At 63.6% G+C, this 24,643-nt stretch overlaps 3 protein-coding genes across 4 annotated transcripts in view; 2 read left to right on the forward strand and 1 right to left on the reverse strand.

Moving 5' to 3' along the window:
- Positions 1-431: 431 nt before the first annotated feature.
- FIBCD1 (fibrinogen C domain containing 1) lies at positions 432-12,523 on the forward strand (the record flags this gene model as incomplete). The annotated part of the gene is made up of 7 exons (XM_082775929.1): positions 432-503; positions 5,120-5,596; positions 6,409-6,568; positions 7,182-7,318; positions 11,501-11,597; positions 11,860-12,039; positions 12,264-12,523. The coding sequence occupies 7 exons, from the start codon at positions 432-434 to the stop codon at positions 12,521-12,523; spliced, it is 1,383 nt and encodes a 460-aa protein (XP_082632055.1).
- A 3,829-nt stretch (positions 12,524-16,352) lies between these two features.
- On the forward strand, positions 16,353-16,748 carry QRFP (pyroglutamylated RFamide peptide; the record flags this gene model as incomplete). Its single annotated transcript, XM_082775996.1, has 1 exon — positions 16,353-16,748. The coding sequence occupies one exon, from the start codon at positions 16,353-16,355 to the stop codon at positions 16,746-16,748; it is 396 nt and encodes a 131-aa protein (XP_082632122.1).
- Positions 16,749-20,742: 3,994 nt separating this feature from the next.
- Positions 20,743-24,643, reverse strand: part of ABL1 (ABL proto-oncogene 1, non-receptor tyrosine kinase) — a 69,512-nt gene continuing 65,611 nt past the window's right edge. For both annotated transcript variants that reach the window (XM_082775682.1, XM_082775683.1), the window contains exon 11: positions 20,743-24,168. In XM_082775682.1, the coding sequence (XP_082631808.1) occupies positions 22,472-24,168 (1,697 nt within the window). In that variant the 3' untranslated portion in view covers positions 20,743-22,471. The remainder of the gene's footprint in view (positions 24,169-24,643) is intronic.

Consider the following 24,643-nt stretch of genomic DNA (forward strand, 5'->3'; position numbering starts at 1 on the left):
GCAGCAGCCGGGCTGTCCCCGGGGGGGGGGGGGGGGCTTCAATCCGGAGTGACTCCGGAGCGGCTGGAGAGGGGTGGGGGGCACACAGAGGAGCCCCCATCATAGCAGTGCCTTGGGGGGGGTGAGGGTGGGGGGCAGCGGTGGGACCAGAGGGGGGGGCACCCCAGGGTGTGTGTGGGGGGGGGCACCGCTCACCCCTTTGCCCCCTACCCACGGCCGGAGAAAGGGGGGGGGGAAAGAGGGGCGGGCGGGGCTGCCGGGAGGGAAGACCCACCCCCGCGTCCGTGCCCGTGGCCTCCTCCCTCCTCTTCCTCCCGTCCTCCTCCTCCTCCTCCTCCTCCTCCCGCTCCGGCTGCGCGGCGGCGGCGGCGGCTGCGGGGCTGCTGCGCCCGGGGAGGGGGCTCGGGGACTTGGCCCGAAGTTGCGGCGCGATGGGGAACGAGCGCTGGAAAACCATGGGAGGAGCCTCGCAACTTGAGGACGGGCAGCAGGAGAAAGCGCAGGTACGGGGCGAGCCGGGGGCGGCGGGACGGCACCCGGCAGGGGGAGGCGGAACGGGGTGTGGGGGGGGGCCCCCTCCCCAACTTCTCGCCCTGGGCAGCCCCGCTTGTGAGAGGCTCCCCCCCCCGCCTTGAGGTGAGCATCCTCATCCCGAAAAGGACCCAAAGGGAGGCTCTGGGCTCGCTGCCTCCCGTGAAGCCCCCCCCGCGGTGCTTTATTTCCAGCCGGGGGCGCATCCCTCCGTGCGCCGTGGCCGCTCCGGGGCTGTCACACACAACGCCGCTGCTCCACCGCTTCCATCACCTCCGAAATCACCTCCTGGAGGGGATTTGGCGGCCGTGCTGCAGCCAGAGCCGGCTGCATGCCTTTATTTCCTCACCCCCCCTCCCTCCCCATCCTGCCCCTCTCCTGGGCAGCAGGCGGCCGGGTTTTGGGGGACAGGCCGGCGGGGTGCGGGGCGGCGGTGGCAGAGCGTGGGTGACACACGGGTGCCCGTGCGTGTGCCAAAGGCTGCTTGCTCCAGCAGCCAGGCGTGTGTCGGTTCCCCCAGCCGAGCCCGAAGCCGTGGGGCAGGCAGGGGGGCACGGCTGGGGCATGTGGCTGCCTCGCACCCTGTGCCAGGCAGGGCTGGGGGCGAAGGCGCACGGTGCGTGGGCAAACAGGGCTGCAAAGGGCTGGGAGAAACGAAGGAGATGGTCCCGACACAGCCCGAGAGGCAGGGATGGAGCTGGGAGCAGGGAGGCAGCAGCAGCAGCCTCTATCATTTGGCTTCTCTCCGCACCCCGCTGCCCGGAGAGGGTCTGCGGGGAGCAGGCACAGCGGTGGCACGCTCGTCCCCACGTCCATCGCTTGCTTTTCGCCCACCCCTTCAATGGCTCTGGCCCCACACGGGGCTGGATGGCACAGCCTGGAGCTGTTTGGGCTTTGCAGAGGAGGCAGAGTTTGCTCCCAGCTCCCCGAGGCTCCAGCAGAGAGCTGTCCCTGCGCGCTCACCCGCAGCCAGGCAGCTCCTCTCCCCGCGCCGTGCTGCGCTGTAGGAGCAGCAGCAGCAGGCTGGGAGCACGGAGGAGAGCAGGTAAAAGGATTCAGCTCTGTGCCGGGTCTGGGAGAAGCAGGGCAGGGTGCTGGGACGGGCAGGGAGCACAACAAGGTGCTGGGACACGTCTCCAGCACAGCCCCAAGCCCCACGGGGAGCAGCTCTGTGCAAAGAAGGGCTGGAGCGAGGCTGCTTCAGCCTGGAGGGGGGCAGGGGAAGAGCAGGACAAGCAGCTGGGATGCACGAGGAGCTGCCTGAGCAGCAAGCCCTGCCTTTGGGTGGGGATGGAACAGCCCTCACTGTCCTGGGGCTCCTCTGGGGCCAGATGGCCCCAGCAGCAGGGGCTGGCTGATGGAAACCGTGCTGAGAAGCACCCCTGGGAGCCTGGATCAGACCCAGCTGGGGCACGGCTCACAGGGGAGCCCCCAGCAGTCGCTGCCCCTGTCCCAGAGCTCTCCCTGTGGCCCTGCCTGGTGAGCCCACAGCAAAGAGCAGCGGCTGCTGGAGCAAAGGGCGCCTCCTCCTCCAAAAACTGCCCCACGGCAAAGCTCAGCCTCTCCCAGCACTGCTCTCCGTCCTCAGCTCCATCCCCATCCCGGCTGCCCGGGGACAACCAGCAGCTGCCCTTCCCTCCCTGTGGCTCTGCTCCGGCTGCGTGTGCTGGAGCTGGTGCATCCTGCGCCCAGTGTGGCCACTTTTTGGGCACTGGTGCTGCTGGGACCACCCCACGGGCACAGCGGCCACGAGTGGAGACACCAAACCAGGGCTCGGGGTGCAGGAGCTTTTGCTCCCCACCCATGCTGGCTCTCCAGGGTGCTTCAGCCCTTCAGAGGGCCAAAAAGGAGCAGGATCCTCAGTGCCAGCTCCTTGGGGCTGCCTCCTCCGTGCTCCACGTGCATCCAGCATGAGGGGAACCGGCCTTGGCCTTGGCCCAGGAGGGGAGCAGTGGGTTTGCTCTGACTCTTCCCAGCCCCACTGCCATGAGACATCAGCTCGGAGGCCACCGGCTGCAGGGATCTGTACACGAGGCCACCCTGGGCACCGCCATCCATCTGCCAAACTTCTCTCTCCTCCGTGGCTCGGTGCCCGACTTCCCAGGGGGATTCTGCACCCACGGGGGGCAGAGCAGGGACTGGCACCACCACGGCCTCGCAGCCCAGCACCCGGAGCAGGTTTGCAGGTGAAGCAGCTCCACTCGCTCCTTAGGAAGAAGTGATTTGGGGACATCAGGAGCTCCAGCCTGATGGCAAGGGGGGCACCACCGAGCAGGGTGTCGTCCAGCAGAGGGATGTCCTACAGCTGCCCAAAAGCTCAGCAAGAAGCTCCATGAGCTCCAAGCCCCTCAGTGGACAGCAGAATCCCTCGGAGCCCTGAGGGACGAGGTGTTTGCAGGGCCCTGTGCCGGGAGCTCCCTCTCTGCTGTGTTTGGGGTGGGGGCTCGGGGGACCCCCACCCAGCCGGGAGCGCTCCTGGTGCCGCCGGCTGAGTTTCCCTTCCTCTCCCCACCGCAGGTTGCCAGGTAACACAACCTGCCAGCGAGATGCTGGGGGCCCTGTAAAGCTGTCACCGCACGGCTGCGAGTAGAGGGGGCCGTGTGTCCCCCCCCCCTGCTGCCCCCCGGTGCCGGGGCTCGAAGGCTGGAGAGGAGCTGGGTGGGTGCAGCTCCTGGGCAGAGCCTCAGGCTCGTGGTATCGGAGCCCACGGGGGATTTGTGGCCGTGGGAAGCAGCACATCAGCCGGGTGGCTCCGTGGATGGAAGCCCTTCGCTGGCAGCCGGGTCCCTCGGGGGTCCCAGCAGGACATCAGCGAGGGGGGGGGACACGCAGGGTTGGGAGCAGCCCCGTGCAGGACAGGAGGGCGCAGAGCTGGGGGTGGGACAGGCGTGGTGGCACTGTCACTGCTCGTCCCGCAGGTCCCCAAATATCCCACCGAGTGCCTGTGCTCAGCCTCCATCCCCATCCATCCCCATCCATCCCCATCCATCCCCATCCATCCCCATCCATCCCCATCCATCCCCATCCTTTTGGCTTCTGTGCTCGCAGGGGACGGGTCCCAGTCGTCCCCACGGGGTTGCCAGCGATGCCCCCTGCCCCATCCCATGGGCAGAAGCACTCCGAGGACGAGCCCCCCAGCCCCTGTCCCTGTCCCCACCCCGTGTAGAAGCACACAGCACCCCCCCAGCTTGCCGAAAGCTCCCCTTAATGCCGTGACATTTCCTCCTGACGCACACAGCAGGAGGCTTTGGGGCTGCCTCCTTATGGTGCTCCCTGCGGGGTGGCTCCCCCACAGCCCAGCGCCGTTCCCATCACCAGAGAACAAACCCTGGGCATCCCCCAGGGCTGGGGGGCAGCCGTGGGGCCCCCCCCGAGCCCTCCCCATCCACCGCAGCTGGGGTCACCTTAATGCAAATGGTTGCAGGAGCGTGAGTGAAGGGTGCTTGAAGGAAGGTGTCACTCCAGATAGATGCGCACGGGAGGGGGACAGGGCCTGGGAAATCTTTGCAGATGCAGCAATTTTCCTCTCATTCCCGGAGAAAGTAGTCTTTGTCTCTGCGAATCGGCGGCTTTTCTGGCAGCCCTGCAATTCCTTCTGACAGCTGCGGCCGGGGTCAGGGGAAAATCACAGCCTCTGTCCCGCAGGTGGGATGGGAACGGGGCGGGGGGGAGGCAGCGTCACGCTCCGTGGGGCTGTGCGAGGAGGAGAGGCTCTCCCCGTGAGCCGAGGGCTTTGGGAGCTGCCCTGCTCCTCTCCAGGGACAGGGATGGTGCAAAAGGGACAGGAACGTGGGGCTCCCTGGAGCAGGGAGCTCCCCGCTGGGAGCAGGTCCCCGCGGTGCTCAGCGTGGCTCCAGCTGGGGACGTCCCGTGCTCACCTCTCCCCTCCCTGCTTTCCCCAGGGCTCACAGGAGGTGTTTTTTCCCCCTATTTCTCCCCAAATTTGTGCACGCCCAGGGCAGCCGGGAGCCCGCACGCACCTCCCTGGAGCTGGGGCTGTTCTGGCTGAGCATCGCCTGTTCAATAAAACATGCGAGCGGCAGCACGCGGCCGCGGCACCATTCGCTCTCGTTATTATTTCATACCCCCCGTCTCCCAGGCGGTTTTAGCAGCTTTGCTCACCGATCTCACCCGTGCCCCTCCAGCCCTGGCAGAGCCTCAGGAGCTCCCCGGGGGGTCCTTGGGGTCCCCGTGTCCCCCCCTCTCCGGTGCACAGCGTCACCTCCCTCGCTGCTGGACCCGTCGCGGAGGTGTGGGTCCAACCCATGGGCGCGGATGCAAGCCACATGGAGAATGCCACCCCGCAGGAAAAACCCACAGCCTGGCCTCCCCGCTGTCCCCTAGGTGCCAACCACCCCACTTCTCCCATGGGGTCTTCTGGGGGGGCTGCCTGCCCAAAAACAGGTCACGAAGGCAGAGCCCCCCCTCCGGGCTTCACATGGGGCCAAAAGCGCCCTGCAGTGGGTGCAAACCCCGGAGCTGAGCCCAGCTCCTGCCCACTGAGGGCCTGAACCCACCTCGCAGCGGGGTGGGGGGTCCTGAGGTCCACCTGGACGGGTCCCGATGGCATCTGTCTGTGTCCCCCCAGAGGATGAGCTGCGGGTACGTCCTGTGCACCGTGCTGCTGTCGGTGGCCGTCCTCCTGGCGGTGACGGTGACGGGGGCCATCCTCTTCATCAACCACTACCACGCGCCGGGCACCGAGCCGCCCCCCGTCATCAGCACCAACCCCGAGGAGGCCAACGCCCTGGTCACCATCGAGAAAGCCGACAGCTCCCGCATCAACATCTTCATCGACCCCAACTGCCCCGACCAGGCGGGCGGCTTCGGGCGCCTGGAGGGGCTGCAGAGCTCCCTGCTGCGCGCCCTCTCCGACCACGACGCCGAGGCCAAGGCCGCCAAGGGGCAGCAGAAGGCCCTGCTGGTCACCGTGGCCGACGAGGTGGCCAAGCTGCTGGCGCACGCCGCCCAGCTGCGCGCCGACTGCGACGGCCTCAAGAAGGGGCACAGCGCCATGGGGCAGGAGCTCAGCGCCCTGCAGGGCGAGCAGGGCAGGCTTATCCAGGTGGGTATGGCTCCACGGTGCTGCTCGGGGACCTGGAGGTCCCCAGGATTGTAGGGCACGGCCCCTGGTCTGTGTAGAGGGAGCAGCTCCAGCGGAGAGGAGCTGGGGGTGATGCAACACCGATGGCTGCAGCCTTTTAGGGTCCCCGTGCACAGCTCCCTGCTCCAGGTCTGGCTCAGCACCCCTGGGCGTACCCAAACGGGCAGCAGGACCGTGCTGGAGATTTCTCCCCTCCCTGCTCACCAACCACCCCCCTGCCCTCCCCAATTCACCGCCCCAACCCCTCCTGGGCGGCACCAAAACCTTACCCGGGTAGGGCAGAGCTGCCGCGACGCTGCGGGTCCCGCTCACGGCTGGCTGCCCGTCCCTCTGTCACCTCCTCAGCTCCGCTGCCCTGCTCCCGCCTGCCCTCACCTCGCCTGCCTCTCCCCGCCGGGTCACCTCGGGGGAAGGCAGAGCCGGTGGCTGGCTCAGGACACGGCTCCTGCTGCCACCCCCAGGTCCCCCAAGGCTGCTCCCTGTGCCCACCCGCGGGGCGGCAGCACCGGCGCACCAAGGGCCGGGGGTTTCTCCAGCCTGGAGAAGCCCCCACCAGGCTGCAAAGCACCCAAAGGGGCTGTTTGATGTCTCCTGTGGCTTTTGTGTCCCCCACCTCGTGCCCTGCCTGGTGGCGTTTGGGGAAGCGAGGGAGCGGGCAGAGCATCCGCGCTGCGTGGGGACGGAGGAGCCGCCCTGCTGCGGGTGGAAGGGGCCTAAAAAAATCACACCTAACCACAACTTGTCACCTTCCCCTGTGTCCCCTTCGCCCGCAGCTGCTCTCGGAGAGCCAGGCCAACATGGCTCGGCTGGTGAGCTCCGTCAGCGACGTGCTGGACACGCTGCAGAAGGAGCGCGGTGGCGCACGGCCCCGGCTCAAGGCTGACCTGCAGCGAGCCCCGGCACGGGGAGCGCGGCCCCGCGGCTGCTCCAACGGTGAGACGGGGTCCTCGTCCCACCCAGGGTGAGGGTGCTGCCATGGGGTGGCCCTCAGCACGTCCCTGCCTGGGGAAAAGAGAGGGGGAAACAAACCTGAGATGGGGAAACCAGCCTGGAGGGCACTGGGTGCAGTGGGGGGACTGGGCAGGTGGGCGATGTGCCCAGGATGGGTTTTCACCACGCAGCCCCAGCTATCCAGCCTGTGAAACCAGCCCCAAAGCCCCTTTACCCCTGCCTGTTCCCCACAGATGTGCAGAAGTGACCTTTCTCCTTCCATGGCATTCAAACCGTGGGTTTGGATGAGGCTGAGATGGCCCCGGGGCCGGCAGCACGTGTCCCTGCCCTGCCTGCGGCTGCCTCTGGCTCCCCAGCTGGGACCCGCCAGCCCTGGGCATCGCAGGGGTCCTGGGGACGGTCCCTGCCCCGTGGTGGCTGCGTCCCCCCCAGCACTGCTTCCCCCGAGCCTCGGAGGAGAAGGGCTGGAAAGAGCGAGGCAACGAGAGCTGGCAGCACGGTCAAGAGCCTGGAAGAAATGGCAAGCCACGAAATTAGCTCATTAATTAACCAGCCTCCCTCTTCCTTCCCACCCCATCCCCGCGCCCCGCTCCAGGCTCCCGGCCCCGGGACTGCTTTGACATCTACGTGAGCGGACAGCAAGAGGATGGGATTTACTCCATCTTCCCCACGCACGACCCCTCGGGCTTCCAGGTCTACTGCGACATGACGACGGACGGGGGCGGCTGGACGGTGAGCGGGGCCATGTCCCCACGTGGGGACGAGGGGGCTGTGGGCTGGAGACGTCGCTCTCGGCACCGGGATGCGTCGTGGGGACGTGGGGATGGGGCTTGGCTGCACACTGGGACCTGGCACCGGCTCAGGACGCGCTGCTGGGGTTTGGAGCTGGGTGCTGTGATGGAGCCCGTCCTTCCCAGCAGGGCTGGCTCCAGGATGGGATGAAATGGGGCAAAAGGCTCTGCTTGACTCGTCCCCATGTCCTGCTGGGTGGTGTGAGCTCGTGCCAGGCTCCGTGCTGCCTTTTGTTGGGTGCTGCACATGGGAATGGGGCAGTGAAGGCAAACCAGGCGGCAGGGAGCCACCAGCCCTGAGTGGGGTGCTCGGGCAGCTCCCCAAAACCAGGCTGCCCAAAATAAGGCTGGAGGGCAGCAGGAGAAATTAGCTTGTGAGCCACGAACGCCTGCTCTGCCCCCTGTCACAGCCCACATCCCCCAGCCCCTGTCCAAAGGGGGTGACCGGGGCTTTCCAGAGCATTTTTGGAAGCTCAGAGCACAGCCTCGTGCCCTCCCTGCCCCCTCCAGAGCCCGGGACGCCCCCAGCCCCAGCTCGTTTCGCCTCAGCTGACAAAGGGGCACCCCGGGGCGCCTGCAGCACTGATTAGCTCGCCTTGTCCACTTCGCTTTGCTGCAGCGCCGCGACAGCCCCGAAATCGCAGTAATGCGGCACGGAGCGGGCGGGGGGACGCAATCACAGCCCCCCGACCCAGGGACCCTCCTCAGCCAGGTCCCCTTGGGCACCCCCACCCAGGGGGGCACTGCATGGGGTGTCGGGGTGCCACCCCGCAGGGACCCAAGGGTGCTGACCCTCAGGGGCAGGCAGCCTCCCCCCCAAGGGCACGCTGGCTGAGCCGAGCCACCCCTCCAGCCCCTCCAGCTGGGCGCTCTAGGAAATAAATCCCCGCAATCTGCTTCCCCTAAGCAGCTTTGAGCGGTGCCAGGAGGGAGCTTAGCCCCCCTGCCCTCGGGGGGCTGATGAGCCTTCGGCCTCGCTCTGCCCGGAGCCCACCCCAGGCAGCAGCAACTTGTTGTGCACAGCCGGGTCGGTAGCAGCAGCTCCAGCTGGGAAAATCGAGGCACAGCACAGGCACCCTGAGTCCTGGGGGTACACGGAAGGAAAAGGGGGACCCCCTCCTTTCCCAAGGAGCAGGGGGTCCCAGCCAACCCCACACACAGCCTCCCCCAGCCACGCGCTCAGGAGCTGCCTGAAGAGCAGCCCAAGGTGATTAGCCAGCCACTCAGAGGTTTATTTAAAGCTGCTGCAGCTGGGAGGGCTCCAGCTGGGCTGGGGAGGGTGCAAAGTGAATGATTTTACCCCAGGCAGCACCGCGTGCCCTGGCCTCAGCTGGGGACAACGGAGCCGAAGTCCCACCACTGCAGGGACCAAGACACTCACCCTGGCTCCTTGCCTCGAGGCACAGCACCAGCCTTGTTTGCCTCCCTTTCTCTGGGTTTTTCTGCAGGGCAGGCTCCCAGGTGTACCCCCAGGGTCTGGGGGGGGGGACACATCCCACCCATCTCCCCTGGGGCTGGGGACATTTTGGGGTCCACGGGCACGCGCCCACGGGGGCTCCAGGTGAGCCCCGGCTGGGTGCCGTGGTGCAGAGCCTGGGAAATTTCCCTCCCCTCCTCCTCCTCCTCCTTCTCCTCCTCTGGAGCGATTACTCCTGACATTTGGGCTTATTTGCATGTGGGTGGGTGGGTGGAAGCAGCTGAATCAATTTTGACTTGGGAGCTGCTGAGCTAAGCCCGAGGCTGCAAGGGAGGCTCGGAGCCTGCGGAGACAGGGCAGGGGCAGGGCTGTGCCGATGCCCCGCTGGGAGAGGAACCCGAACGGGGTCACCCACCAGCATCTCCCCGTCCCCACGGGGTCACCACCACGTCCCCTCGCCCTGAGGGTCCCCGTTTGCTCCCCGTCCCCAGGACAGCTCTGTGCAGCTCCCCGTGCCACGGCTCTGCGCCCCGCGGCACAACGTGACGGCCACATCCAGCCCGGGGCTGGGCACCCAGGGGACGTGGGATGCTTTTTCCACTCCCTACCTTCCCCAGCTCGCTGTGAGCGACGGCAGCAATTTGGGGCCATTTCCCGCGTATTTTGCACAGCTGAAAAGTAGATCCTGCCAGAAAAGGGAGCTGGCAGCACCGGGGGGCACTCGCTGTGGGCAGGGCAGCACGAAGGTGGAGACGTGGGTGGGGAAGGCATTATTTTGGGGGTGCCACCAGCCTTGGGGACACCTCTGCCACCAGCTGTGCTGCGTGGCCAGGTCTCTGTCCCCCGGCGAGCGGGAGCATCCGTGCCCTGTGCTTAGAGCTGGGTTTAATTGCAGTGATGCCCACGGGCTGAGCAAGCCTTGCAGGGGGCTGCGGCACGGAGACTTCCCAGCCCGGCTGCAGGCAGAGGCTGGTGCTCATTTTTTCTTTATTTCACTCACTTTTCTGGGCCCGTGCCTTCCCGGGGTCTGCCTCTCTCCGGTGAGCTCCCAATGACCGGAGGAGGCAGCGAGCCGGGGCAATGAATATTTCAGCCTGGGCTTTAAAGCGGGGAAGGAAATCCTTTTTGCTTAAGAGGGGGTGATGCATATTTCATGGGGAGGAAAAGAGCAGGGAGCCCGCGCTGTGAGCGCAGCGAGGCTGCTCCCCCAGCCCATTTCTCACCCGCAGCCCCCATCCCAGAGCTGTCCCCACATCCCCCCGGCAGCATCCCCCTGCGGGAGGCTCACGGCAGCATCCCCCCGAGCTGCTCACCCAAAACCATCGCATCCCTGCCTGGTGGGCGCACGCAGCAGGAGGGACAAGAGGTGAAGAGGAGGGCGCAGGAGACCCAGAAGGATCTGCAGGAGATCTTGCACCCCAGCACGGGCTGCGAGGTGGTTTGGAGCCTCTCAAAGCCAATTTTGGGGACCTGTGGGGCACCGAGGGCTGCTCCGGTGCCGGGAGAGCCCCGTGCCAGCCCTTAAGCTGCAGGCGCCTCGGTAATCACCGCAGCGTGCCGAGGCTCAGCTAATGAAGCCGTGTCCCGCACGCCTTCCTGAGCACCCCTCGGGCAATTGGCCTAGTTACAACCTCGGGTCAAAGCCGATTAAACGGGAGCATCGCTGTCGCCTTCCCCACGCGGCAGCGCTCGGAGCCAGCCTTGGCCGGGGAAAATCAGCTCGGGGGGCCCCCAGCCAGCCGCGCCACCCCCTCGCCTGCCAAGCGCCCAGAAAGCCCCTTTAACGGGCTTAGCCGCGGCTTCTCAAGTGCTCAACGCGGGGATAAAAATTAAGGCTCTAATTCTAGAAGGTAAGTACAGCAGGATCAGCGCCGCGCCGCGCCGAGGATGGCGCTGCCCCTGCGCAGGGCGGCTCCGGCAGCGCCCAGCCCCAAAACTGCACGGGGGGCAGGAGCTGGGGGCCACGTCCCCGTGGAGAGCAGCTCCGGGATGTGCAGTGACCAATTTAGGGGGGTAAAAAATCCCACATGTGCCATGGCAGCGTGCCACAGAAGGACGGGAGCATCCTGGAGAGGTGGCACTGCTTGTGGGGACAGCCCCGGTGCTTGGGGGCTCAGCCCCCACCCCAAGCCCCCCAGCACCCCGGGGAGCTCAGCGCTGCGGGGCCGTCCCCCCGGCTTCGATTCCCCTGCAGGCAGGCTGGGGCGGCCAAGTTTAATGCAATTAATCTGGAGCTGGAGGCTTAATTACGTTCAAGCGGTCGGACATGGAGCAGCGTTTTCTGGCTTGCTGTCAATAAATCAAACTCAAAATAATGATAAAAGGGGAGGAAACGCACGGGGCGTGAAACGCCGATGAGCAGGCAGGAGAGGAAAAGGGGTGGCTCCGGATAGAAAAAACAGGCTGAGCCCCGAGCTGGCCTGGGTCTGGGCAGCACGGGGAGCTGAGGTGTCCCCCAGGTGGGACAGGGAGTTAAATCCTATTTGAAGCCACCCTCCTGTCCCCGGGGGGGGATAAAAACCCAGCATCGCCTGGGATCTGCTCGCTCTGGCATCCCCATGGAATAACCGAGCCCGAAGGGTTTAATTTGGGAAGGAATTAATTTGTACCTGGGCCTAATGAGGCAACAGGACGAGGAGCAGCACGGCCGGGAGCAGCTGGGGCTCGGAGCACCCCGTGGCTGACGCCCCCCTGGTGTCTCCCCAGGTGTTCCAGCGGCGGGAGGACGGCTCGGTGAACTTCTTCCGTGGCTGGGAAGCGTACCGGGACGGCTTCGGCAAGCTGACGGGGGAGCACTGGTTAGGTGCGTGGGGTGGCAGCCCCTTTGGGGCCGGATTTCCTCTGCACAGGGCTGAACCCAAACCCCCAAACGCTGCCTGGCCATGGGGGGGGGACACACGGCACGCAGGGAGGCTGCAAAGGGGCAGCAGCAGGCAGGGAAGCTGCGTGCGCGCCCTTGGCAAGCGGAGCAGGGGCTGGGGGGGAGCTGCTGCATCCCACCCCGTGCCCCTTTCCTGGGGGAACCCCCCCGGGTGCCCCCCGCTCACCCCGTCCCCCCGCCGTAGGGTTGAAGCGGATCCACGTGCTGACCATACAGGGCACCTACGAGCTCCGCATCGACCTGGAGGACTTCGACAACGGCACCGCCTTCGCGCACTACGGCAGCTTCGGCGTGGGGCTCTTCTCCGTCGACCCTGAGGAGGACGGGTACCCCGTGGCCATCGCCGACTACTCGGGGACGGCAGGTAGGGTGTCGGGAACGTGCGTGGCCCCACAGGGCACCAAAACCCTTTGTTGGGGCTGCATCTGCAGAGGGTTGGGAGCGGGAGAGCGGCTGCCGGTTGGGTATCGGCACAGCGGGTGAGCCCGAGCGCCCCGTACGGCACCGGGGAGCCCCACGGGGGGGTGTGTGGGACCCCCAGGGAGAGGGGTGGGAAGAGCCCTTCACCGCCCCTTTCCCCTGCGGCAGGAGACTCCTTCCTGAAGCACAACGGGATGAAGTTCACCACCAAGGACCTGGACAACGACCACTCGGAGAACAACTGCGCGTCCTTCTACCACGGCGCCTGGTGGTACCGCAACTGCCACACCTCCAACCTCAACGGGCAGTACCTCAAGGGCCACCACAGCTCCTACGCCGACGGCATCGAGTGGTCCTCCTGGACGGGCTGGCAGTACTCCCTCAAGTTCACCGAGATGAAGATCCGGCCTGTCCGGGAGGAGAACTAGGGGATGGCACGAGCTCCCCCCAGCCCCTGCCCTTCCCCAGCGCCCCGTGTCCCCATCCCCCCGTCCTCCCAGCGCACCCCAGGCTGCCGTCCTCCCCCAGGGTCCTTCTGGAGCATCTTCCCCCAGGGCTGCCGGCTGTTTCCCCAGGTGTCTGTGTTGATCCCGTGCCCCCCACTCCCTGCCGAGTTGGGTGCCCCCTCCCCGAGCCGCTTGCGGTGCAGCGGGGATTTGGGGAGCAGTGCTGGGGGGGCTGAGCGGTGAGGTCGTGCCAGGCTGGTCCCCTCTGCTTGTCCCCACGGGGGGCACGGACATCTATGAGCAGCCTGGCGGCCACTCGGGGGGACCCACAGAGCCCCCGCAGTGCTTCTGGGGATGGGGAGGGCGCTGCTGGGCTGGAGCCCCTGTGCCCACATCACTGCGCCTGCGGCTCCTTCTCTGCCCCGTGGACGCTCCCCTCTCCCCATCCCTGGTCCTGGCAGCAGGGGGGGACATGGCCAAACCTCGCTGTCCCCTCCGGGCTGGGGTGTGCAGCCGGGCTGGCCGCCTGTCCCTGCCCACGGACACCCCAAACCCACGGGCACGGCACTGCAGGGACGGGCGCCTGCAGCCGAGCACGGCACGGAGCCGTTTCGGAGGCATGGGGGAAGCAGAGAGGAGGAGGAGGAGGAGGGAGCGAGGAAGGCTTGCCTCCCAGCACCTGACCCACGCACCCCCTCCCTGCCGACAGGACCCGCTGGGCCTCACGTTGGATTTTCACCATCCAAAAGCTGCGACCCTGCCCGAATCCCCCTGCCTCGGCCAGCACACGCCTCCCCCTGCGAGCCCCCAGCCCGGGGCCCCGCGTTCGTCTCCATCCCGATGAGCCACGGCTCTGCACCTGCAGATATTCAAAGCCTTTCGTTTCCTCAAATCCCATTAAGGTTTTGCGGAAAGCAGCCCTGAGTGGGGCTTAGCGTCTGCAGGGCCCTGATAACGGGGCTGCTGCTGCAGCCAGGCTCGGCCCCGACCCACCCAGGGGTGCAGCAACCCCGACCCCCCGGGCACGGGTGGTGATGGGGAGAGGGACAGGCTCTGGCAAGGACTCCAGGAGGGCTTTTGCCCCAAAAAAGCCCCCAGCAAAGCCTGTGCAGGAGCAGGGAGGGGAGAGGGAAGCTGGGACCCCTGCCCCCTGTGTGATATTTCCAGCAGCAACGAGTTGAGCAGCCCCTGCACCGGACCCTGCCCCACAGAGCGCACCCGGAGCACCCCGAGGAGGGGAGGGCTGCCCCCGCTGCCCCCGCTGCCTGGGGACTGCGGGCACCGTGAGATCAAAGCCTCGTCCTCCCGGCAGCTTTGCACTTCCCTACGTGCTCCTTTTTTTAAATCTTTCTCCTCAATGAGCTGGACAAGCCCTCTCATACACCAGGCGATTTTCCATCCCCCTGCCCCGCCGGGGGAGAGGGGACCCTCAGTGCTCGCCCCCCCCCCAGCTCTGCCCTTTGCCGGGGACATTTCCCTGCTCGATGGGGACGAGCTCCGAGCACAAACAGCCACCACCAGCCCAGCTCCATCCCTACCCAGGCAGCCAGCCGGGCTGGGTGCCTGAACCGAGGCGATTTGGGGAGCTCTGCGGTGCTTTTCCCAACCAACACGGGGGGCAGGAGCCCCCTGGCAGCACCCCAGGGGCTCCCGGCATCCCCGGGAAGGGCCCGCAGGGAGGGCAGCAAGGCGGCCGTGCCCCACCTTTGCTTCCAGCTCGTTTATTTCCATGGATTAGACGTAGCCAGTTTTATAGCGTTTGCCTCCAGGGAGAAGGATCCGGAGCCCACGCTCGGTGTCCCCATCGTGGGGAGCTCCTGGGGGCTGGGGAGGGGCCGTGGTGTGCGCAGCGTGTCAGTAGCACTTCCCCGTGTAACCGCCCGTCTCAGCCAGGACTCCCGACGAGTTTGGTTTGGATGGCACCACCCAAGGTGCCGGATTCCCCAGGATTACCACGGGGTGGCCGGGGGGCAGCGGGGACGCAGTGGGGGGACGGCACGGCCACGGCCTCGTGCTGGGGACGGGAAGGGGCAGCGCGGGTGGCTCGCGGGGCCGGCGCCTCGCCACCTCCCTCCCCGTGGGGTCGTGTTGTTTTGCCGTGCCGTGAAGTCTCCATCGTGTGTGCGTGGTGTCCAGCGCCGTCCGTGTGGACTTTGGGAACTCCTTAATAAAAGGAACTCATCGTTACCCCGCGTCTCCGCCTCCGTGCCCACCTCGCGCTGCGGGGCCACCTCCCTGCGGTGCCATCGGGTGGGTCCCAGCCCCACAGAGGGACCAGGCAGCCCTTTGAAACCCCACAGGGACCCCGAGCCCGCTGCTGAGCCCGGGGGGAGATGGTGCTGAGCTGCTGTGGTTCATCGGGGGAGGAGGAACCCAGCCCTGCTGGGACCACGTCCTGGCACCGGGGCCGAGGAGGGCGCTTGGTGCGTTTCCACCTGGGGGCTTTGGGGGCCTCCACCGGTGCCCACGCACCCCGTGGGGTCTGCACACACCTCCGGGACCTCCAACAGCCCCAGGTGAGCACGCACAGCCCCAGGGGTGGGGGACACTCGTGTCCCCAACCAGCCCCTGCTGCACACCAGCATCGCCGCTGCATCAAAGCCAAGGGAGAGCCCTGCTCCCGCTCAGCCTCCCCCCCAAACGAGGCAGCGCACGAAGGCGGCGCGTTCATCAGCGTCCCCCCCGTGCCCCCGGCCGCCTCTGCAGCCACCTCCCCGCCAGCCTCCCGGCCTCTGGTATGCGCTGCCAGCAATTAGCACCCGCGGGTATTTAATGGGGAGAGGAGCGGGGCCGGACGGCTCAGTCCGGGCAGGTGCTGGGGTGGCGCAGAGCGGGGCCAGGCGCTGGGCATCGCCCGAGGCAGAAGGTGAGTGGCAGGCAGCCCCCAGGAGGGGATGGGGATGGGGATGGGGTTGGGGTTGGTGCACCTCATGGTGGCTTCCCGGAGTGGTTTGGCTTCATTCTAGGAGAGACCAAAGCAATGGCAAGGTGCGGGTGAGGCCACGGAGCACCCCAAAGCAAAGCAGGGTGGGTCGGGGAGCCGGGTTTGGGTTCAGTGGGGCCCGCGGCAGGAGAGCCGAGCACCCACGGCCACCCGTGCTGCACAGAAGGGGCAGGGATCCCAGCCCCCATCGCCAGCGGTGACTTTTAAGGCAACATCTCCTGCGAGAAAAACAAAAAAAGGAAAGAAAACGCAGAAAACAAAAACGCCACTTCCCCTCTCTGAGCTTTTACAGCAGGAGGAAGGGGGCGGCGGAGGAGCCCTGCCGGTGCTGAAGGTCACCCCTGCGCTGCTCAGCCCACCCTGCTGCCTGCGGGGCGCCCCCGGCCCCATAAAGCAGGGGGTGGCGAGCACCTTCCCCTGCATTATCGGGGCGCCGCGGGTGGGAGCGGCGCATTTGGAGCAGAGCGGTGCTGAGGTGAAGGCACTTAAAGCCCTCCCCGCGGTGCCTCGAAGAGCAGCAGGAGGCTGCGGCTGCCACCGGCCCCGCTCACGGCCCGAGCCCGGGGCAGGAGCTGCGGGGCTGCAATTTGGGGGCACGGGGCCGCTGCCACCAAGGGGAGCGGGGTCGGGAGGAGACGGGGGTGCAGAGCGGCCCCCCCAGCAGGCTTGGAGGAGCCGGAGGGGTTTTCTGGCAGGTCCTGCGGCAGATTTTTGGGGGGGGCTGCTCTGTATCAGGACGAGGGCAGGCGATACTCACGCAGAGCGGGGCGGGGAGCGCGTGCCACCCGTCCGCAGCCCTTCTGCGGCCACGAGACCCGAGGACGCCGCGTTATTCACCGCATCCCTCCCTCGCTGTGCTTCCCCCAGATGAGAGCACCCTCCTCGCTGTCCTGCCTCTTCCTGCTGACCCTGGGGGCCTGCTTCCCCCCCGGCGAGCCGCAGCAGCCCTGGCACCCCGCCGAGGGACCCGCGCTCCAGCCCGGCTGCCGAGAAGAGTTGGTCGAGGCCCCCGGTCCCTGCTGGTGGCCAAATCCGAAGCGGAGGCGAAGCGAGGAGCTGAGCACCCTGCTCGGCATCGCCCGGGAGCTGCGGGGCTCCGGCACGTGGAGTGGGGGTCCCCGGGGGAGGCCAGGCAGGCAGGAGGGTCCCGCACCGCTGGCGGCCGGGGGCGAGAAGCGAGGGGGCACCCTGGGGAACCTGGCCGAGGAGCTCAGCGGCTACAGCAGGAAGAAAGGCGGCTTCACCTTCCGATTCGGGAGGTGAGGGTGAGGGTTTGACCCCCCCGCGCACCTCCTGGAGGGAGCCCCGGGAGGTGTGCCGCGTCCCCTCCTCTCCTGCCACCTCGCCTGGGTTTGCTCGGACCGAAGGACGCCGCGGAGGAGCTGCTGTTGGGATTCCAGTGGGGAAATATGGGGGGGGGCACCACGGCGGCTCCCCCAGCCCCAGGGGAGGAAGAGGAGGGTGCCCCACGTCCCCTCCCCGGGGACACGGCCCGTGCCAGGCTGGGGAGCAGTGGGGCTGGAGGATGGCAGGGGGGTGAGGGTGTGGGGACAGTCCCGGGGGGGCTGCCGGGAGCGGGGGTGTCCCCAGCACCGGCCAGCCAGCAGTCCCTCCAGCAGCAAATTCTGCTTCGTGTCAAGATGCCACTTAGGAGAGCTCCTGCCTGCAAACCAGGACAAAGCAGTGGGGTTCAGGAAAATCTTTCTTAGCCTCAAAAATCCCCACGGGAGCAGGCAAATCCGCCCCTGCATCGCCAGCCCCGAGCCAACGCAGAGACCCGTCCCCAGCGGGTGCCATGGCGATGACCGAGCTCCAGCATCCCCATCCCGGCACCCCGAGGCCTTCCCCAAAATCGGGCTCCTTCCTTCCCCACTCCCCGCAGCCACCCCTGCCCAGCCCAGCAGCTGCAGGAGCCTCCAGGCGCGGGGATGCTGAAGCCCCCACCCCTGCCGCTCCAAAACCCCCCCTGCCAAAGGTACGGCTGGGGACAGAGCTCCCCAAAAAGCTCGCACACCCACGGCCGTGAAGAACAAGCTCCTCAGCGCCTGCCTTCTCCTTTTTTTTTTTTTTTTTAAATTTTTTTTTTCCTTTTTGGCAGATTTAGCTCTGCCAACGCCAACAGCGCCGTTTGCTCTTGTGCCTGCCGCCGCAGGCAGAGACATTCGCAATCAGCAGCCCGGCTCCCTGGCTCGCAGGCACCGAGGGCAAGTCGGGCGCCTAACGACCGCGAGTATTTCAGCGCAGGCACGGAAAACGCAGCAGGGCGATCACTTGCGAGCGCTAAATTGCGCCCTCAAAAAATCAAAGACGGTGTCAGGACTTGGTTGGAGGAGGAAAAAAAAAAAAAAAAAAAGAAAGGGGGAAAAAAAATAAAAAAATCAGTCTCCGAGAGGCGCATTGTGATATCCAGCAGGCAGGCAGCACTTAACACCGCGCCGCGGGGCCGGCACGAGCTGCCAGCGGCAGGAGGAGGCTGTCCGTGGGTCAGGCAGGCGCTGGAGGATGGATGGACGGACGGATGGATGGACGGACAGAGGGACAGGCTGCCCTGGGGGCTGCAGAGGACTCCAGGCTTGCAGGGACGCGGAGGACACCGCGGTTCGGTGCTGGTGTTTGGCACTGGGGGGTGCTGAGCCCGGCCTGGCCCCCAACCCCAAAATTTCCCGGCTCTCCTCGGCTCCTCCAGACCCCCTGCAGGAGGTGGGGAGCTGGACCAGGAGGGGGGGAGCTCCATCAGTGTTTCTATGGCAACGTTTCTTTTTTTTTTTTTCCCTCCACCCGCCCCTTTCTTTGGAGTGTACAAATGGTCAATAAAGGCGCACTGATCAATTTTACCCGGCGCTGTTGAAGGGGGGGGTCAGGGGAGGTTTGGGGAGCCAGCAGAGCCCCGGCCCTGCAGTGCTGGGTGTCGTGGGGAAGGGGCTGGGAGCAGCAGGATGAAAGCTCCCCATGCATGGCCCGGCTCTGAGCGAGGCACAAACCCCTTCCTGCAACTTACCCAAAAGTAAAAGCCGGCGCTTTGACCAGGGAGGGGTAAAAATGAATGGAAATGAATGGGAGAAGGGCTCAGCCCCCTGTGAAGCTCCCCGTTACCCTCCCCTGGGCCGGGTACAGCCCTGAGGACACCCCAGCCCCATTTCCACCCGTGGGCTCCATCCCGGAGGCTGCCCTGGGTCTCCCCTCGCCTCTCCCTGACCCAGAGCAGCCCTGCAGAGGGGCCAGAGAGTGCAACGCAAACCACAGGAACCCAGCGGAGGCTGTGTAGAGACAGAACCCGATTTAATTGTGTGCCGGGGACCCAAAACAGGCACTGCTGCATCATAACTGGGTCTCCCAGCACCGTGGCAGAGCACCCCAAGCCTCCTCTTGGGGCACCAGGGCTGTGCCGGGGGCGCCTCGCTCCCCCAGCCCACCAGCAGCCCGCTCACACCCGATCCTCTCTGCAGTTCTGACACAGCTCAGGCACATTTTCCTCTCCTTTCATCGTGGAGGGATTATTGCCCGGCAAGGAGAGGCTCTCAGCTGGCCCCAGAGCATCCCCGGGCGGGCAGAGCTCCATGCACCTGAGTGCCACTTGTCCTGCAGCATCCCTGCCCTGCCAGCCTTCCTTCAGCTGTTGAGATAAAAGACCTGAGCGCAGAGCACTGACCACGTTTCCCATCTTATGACGAGCAGCTCGTCGGAAAAAAAAAGCAGGATGACATTAAAGGCAAACTTAAAAGAGCGAACATTGTAATTTCAAAGACACAAAAAGCAAAACAAAAACACAAACACAGCTATTTTTCCTCCGGAGCACTCTCACTTTCAAGCTCAATAGCCTTGAAAATTGGAGCAATCAAACTGTTAAATGCATCGATCTGTTAAATCAACTCCTACTGTACGTGGCTAAATTTAGCCCTGAATCCTGCTCCTCCATCCCCAACCCCACGTGTCCCAGGGCTTTCCCCAGCCAGGACCCCCGACCTCTGCCATCCCACACCGTTCCCCCACAAGCAGGGTCGGGATCCCCAGGACGGTTGTGTTCAGGGACAGGTCCCCTCATCATCTTCCCCCAGCCCCAAATTTGCCACCTACCAGTCTTTATGGCAGAGACGCAGACGAAGAGCAGCCTGGGCACTGCTTTTTGCCATGGGTCACGGCCACAAACCAGCCAGGAGCCCCTTGCAGCTTCGAGCACGCATTTATCAGCCACCACCACCTGGCTGAAGAAGTTTTGAGCCTTGCCAAGTGCAGGCCGTTGAGTAATTTACGCTTGCCAACTGCAGCCTCCTGCTTCTTGTCATCTTTTCCAGGCTGACCTGGGAGCAGCCCAACACAGATGAGCCTCCTGGGGAGCCCCCAAGTTCCTGTCTGTCAGATTTCACCTGGGAGTTTTTTTTTGGGGGTTAGAAATGGGGCAAGAGGGGTTGTAACCAACCCCAAAACATCACTCGGCATCTCCGCAGGACCTCAGGCACACCACTCACTGCCCTCGTTTCCTTCTCATCCCCTTTTGTTCGTGAGCATCTCCACGTAGCCAGCCGGAGGGCCCGGTTTGAAGCACAGCTCGGTACCCAGAGCCGATCCCTCCTTCGACGGGTGTTTGGAAACAAGACGGCTCCCAGATTTCAGACAGACACCTGCCCACCAACGGCAGCAGGATCACAGACCACGAGCAATTAACAGAATGTATAAAACCAAATCTACGATTTACATCCAACCCAAGACAACAGCAGAGCGTTTGCCTCAAAGCAGGTGATGGCAGAGTTTATTCCCTGCGTCTTTTTTTTCCTCTCCTGACTTTTCAGAGCTGGATCAAAGAGCGTGGAAAGCTGCTGCTGCCTGCTCCGAGGGGCCCCGGCGAGCTGCTTCCACCGGGATCGACCCTTTTGGGATGGGGGCTCCCAGCAGAGGTAGCTGGGTTTGAAAATATTTGTTAACAGACAGACACGGGTTTTCCTCAACATTGATTTATTTTTAAATATACTACGCGAGAGAGAACTGGAATAAAAAATAAATCAAAAAAAAAAAAAAAAGAAAAAGAGAGGAAAGAGAGGAGGCAGGACTGGAAGTCGCGTACAGAAACCATCTGCACCGGACCGAGTTAAGGGGGAAACGACCCCCCGAAGTGTCACAGAGATGAAGGACAGAGCTATTTACACACTGTAAAAAAGACAAGTCTACAAAAGTGTGTAATAACGAGATACAAATGTATAATATAGTGGCACAATATGTTATCAAAGTAAAAACAGTACCTCCAGGAAAGAGACAGTCCAAGTTGTTTTTTTTTTTTTCTTTTTTTTTTTTTTCTTTTCCTTACATTTTAAAGGCAGCCTGTGGCAGAAGTGTGTAGTTTCTTTTAAACATTTGTCACGTGTTAAGTCATGGCTGGCTGTGAGGGCGAGAAGTGGCGTGAACACACAAGAGTGAACTACTGGAAATCATATACAAAACAAACAGTCCCAAAGAGAACAGAATAAAATACAATGGAAGGCAATTAGTGTTTCCGATACACAAGAGGGGCCACAAGAGTTACAGGGGGACAGGACATAGAAAATGCCTTTTTTTTTTTTTTTTTTCTTTTTCTTTCTCTTGTTTGGAACTGTTAAAGAGTTAAATTGCACTGTTAATAGCCCTAAACCTTGTTCTTTCACTATTGTCACGAGTCACAGTTAGTTCCCAGTCGTGCTGCGTTAGTCGGGAAGGTTTCAGGACCTTGGGAAGGAAGCCCAGGAGCCCTGCTGGCAGCTTCCTCGGGAGACCTACCCAAAGAGAGGTGCCTGCAGTCTTCACAGCTCCTTGTACGACGCTGGGTGGAACGAAGCACGAAGGCAGCGATGGTTTCAACCCCTAAGCACTGGCAGCTGAGCTCTTGGAGGGGACCCGGCGCTGGGCTGGCAAGGGCAGCACCGCGGCCCCGCAAAGCACCGGGCTGTACAGGAGCACAGAAACCAGGTCCCATCTCTGCTCACAGCATACAAAAAAGGCTGGAAATTCACCTAGAGGAACAGCAGTTCTTGCCCATCCGCGATGCGCAAGCTCAACTGAAGCAACTGCTGGAGGCACAGTGGTATCTTTGAACTCACCCTAAGCTATCCCCTCCCGTCACTGACGGAGCGATGCCTTGCTCAGCACCAGCCCACTGCTCCCAGGCCTGCTCTGCAGCCCTCCACCCCAATTAACGCTGGGTGTAACGAGAGGGCAGCAGCAACGTCCTTCTTTGGACCTTTCCAGTCCGATATCGCTGCCGGGGAGACCTGCAGGCAGGCTCCCGTGCCACTAGGTGAGCGGGTGCTGGCTGCAACGCTTGGAGCCCCAGCAACTCACCCGGGCTCAACAACGTTCAGAAAATGCTGAAAACACAGATACAGAGGGCAGCAGGTGGAATCGGAGGAAGGATTTGGGTAAACATCACTTGTAGCACTCTAGCCTTTTTAAAAGTTACCTTAAGGACTCCCCCCCCTCCTCTCCCCAAGCTCCAGGTGTGTTGCATTGCTGCCAGGTAAATGTCGGATTCGGGGACACGCTGCAACTCTCCCGAGACACGCCATGGTTATATTGCTAGTCAAACACCAGTCCTGGGAGCGGGGCAGAGGGAGGGCATGGAAATGCAGTAGGAAGTCCTCCTGAGGAGGCTGGCATCTCAGTGTCCATCAGTCTGGCGTCAGTCTTAGCAGTCCGTCCAGAGCAATAAAATATTAATAAAAAGGCATGATGTGACATCAGCATTCAGACTTGTAGTCCACAAGGCAGGAACTCCACAGATAAGACGATTACGAGTAAATGAAACGCAGGGAATCTGGGCCAAGAGGGTGGAAAGTGCCTCTTGAGCACAGCCCTGCTCTTTGGAGCTGGGGCACGCACAAACAGCCTGTGGCTTTTGCACAGCCCTGTCCTGAACGCCCCAGTCCTTTGTCAGTCCACACACGCTGTTACTCTCTCAACAGTTGACTTTGGCCCACTGTGATTTATTTGTTGTTTTTTTTTTTTTTTAAACCTGGCTTCTGCTACCTCTGAACAATGTCGCTGATTTCTTTCACCGAACTGAGAAGTTTGCTAAAGTCCTGGGTGGCTGCAGGACCACTGCCAGCCGTGGCTGGGCAGATCTGAAGCTCCCGTAGGTTGTTCTCCAGCTTATTGATGGCCTCCCGAAAGGCAAATTTGTTCCGCATCTGCTGAATGGAGTCCACGTAGCTCACGCAGAAGGTGTAGAGGTTCTTGCCGGCCTCCAAGACAGTGCTGTGGCTCGCCATTTGTTCCGAGTTCTTGCTGATGGCGAGCCGGAGAGCCTCCGTGCTTTCCAGCACCACCCCTTTGGTGATGGTGCCGCTGGCGATCCTCTCCGGGGGCTGTCGGGTCTTCCGCAGGGACACCCTGGTGGATATGAGAGGGATGAAGGCTGTAGACGACGGCTGCTCCCCGCCTGGGGCGGAGGGCACAGAGGAGGAGGAGGCAGCTGGGGTGGCCGTGCTCAGCAGCAGCTTGGTGGAGGACTGTGGCTTTGGTACGGAGGGGATCCCCAGCTTCTTCACGCCTTCCCCGGGCTGGTTTGGCTTGAGGGCGTCGCCGCTGGCAGCATCTGCAACCTGAGTCGACTGTTTGGATTTCGGACCCGACACCGCATCTGCTGCTGCTTCGTGGCTGGGGCTGTGAGCCACTTTTCCAGCCTTGCCGACGGAGGACGAAGAGAGGGGAAGCGGAGGGGCTGGCTTCAGCTTCGCTAACTTCCCTTTGTCCTTCCCTGCCGACTCCGAGGTCTGCTTGAGCCTCCTCAGCCGGGGCTCCTCAGAAGCCTTGTTGGCACCTGCAAACCCAGCGGAGTTGGGTTTGGCAGCAGAACCTTGGTCCGTTGTCACAGTGGTACCTAAGGCACTGGATTTGACCCCATCGTCCTTGTGCAGCACGCTGGAGGAAGGAGGGGCGGCAGGCTGCCTACGGCCAAGTTTCGGCGTCAGAGTCGGAGGGCTGGAGCCAGGACTCGACTCCGCGTCTTTGAAGACGTCGTCGCCGGTCTCTTCGTTTTTCTTAAGCAGCCGTGGAGGAGGGGTCACCGTCCCCCTGACAGCAACGTCAGTCTTGGCCTCGTTTGCCCGCTTCCGAGGCAGCGCTGGCTTTTCGCTCTTGTGTCCCCCGAAAGTGGAGGAATCAAACTGGCGTCCCGTGGACTGCAGATCCCGAGGCAGAGTCACGGATTTCCACTCGGTGTCCTTGGCTCCGTGGGGCACGCAGGAGGCTGAGCAGGACCTTAGGAAACGCTTGCTGGAGTTGGAACTGCTCTCCTCCTCGCCAGCCACCCCCCGACTGATGCTCATCGTGCTGGACTTCTTCCGTAAGTGGGGAGATAAAAATCCGGAGTTCCCGGCCACGACCCCGTTGGTGACACCGGCCCCGTTGCTCGGGCCCTGAAATTTGGAGGGGTCACCTGCATCTGCGGGAGGCGCGGTGAAAGCCCCGTTGCCAGCATCCCTGCCCTCCTCCTCCCCGCCCGCCCTGCGGTCCGAGTGGCCGTCCATCTCTCTGAAGGAGCTGCTCCGCTTCGGAGGGGTAGGGGCAGTCTTCTTCTTCTTCTTGATAAGGGCACTGAAGAGGTTGGGCTTCTTGTCTTTCGGAAGCAGCCTCTCGTCTTCGTTCAAGCTGCTCTCCAGAGCCACCCTCTCCTTCCGCGGGAGCAAGGGGGAAATGGCAGGCTCGTGGTCCAGAGGGTCTGCAAGGGAAAGAAGAGAGGCTGCTGAGCTGCGCCTCAACAGGCAGGACGAGCTGGTTGCTTCCAGGATCAAACCACCGCAGCACCTCCAAAAAGGTGCAGGTTCCACAAGGAAAGCCAGCTTCAGATCAGGAATAAAGCAAGCACAGCTACGCTGAAGCCTAGGCTGAATGAATGCGGTGCCTAATCCTACAAGCACTCCTTCCTGAGGTGGCCAATATAGGGCTTGGCTGCCAAAGGACTTTCCCTGTAGGCTTCTGATTTAAACAGCAACATCCAAACACCAACTGCTTATGTTCAGATTCCCACCCTAGCATCCGGAGAGTTGTCTAAGCTTCATCCTGAGAAGATAAATATAAAGAGGCCTTTTCTTTGGTCCCCAAGCTGTTGCTGCCTTCGGAACAGCTGACCCTCTGAATTAATAGGACATCTCCGCAAACCCACCTCAATCCCCAGGCTCCTCGTTCATTTAGAT

This window comes from Aythya marila (genome assembly GCF_965140915.1).
Source record: "Aythya marila genome assembly, chromosome: 19".
NCBI lineage: Eukaryota > Metazoa > Chordata > Aves > Anseriformes > Anatidae > Aythya > Aythya marila.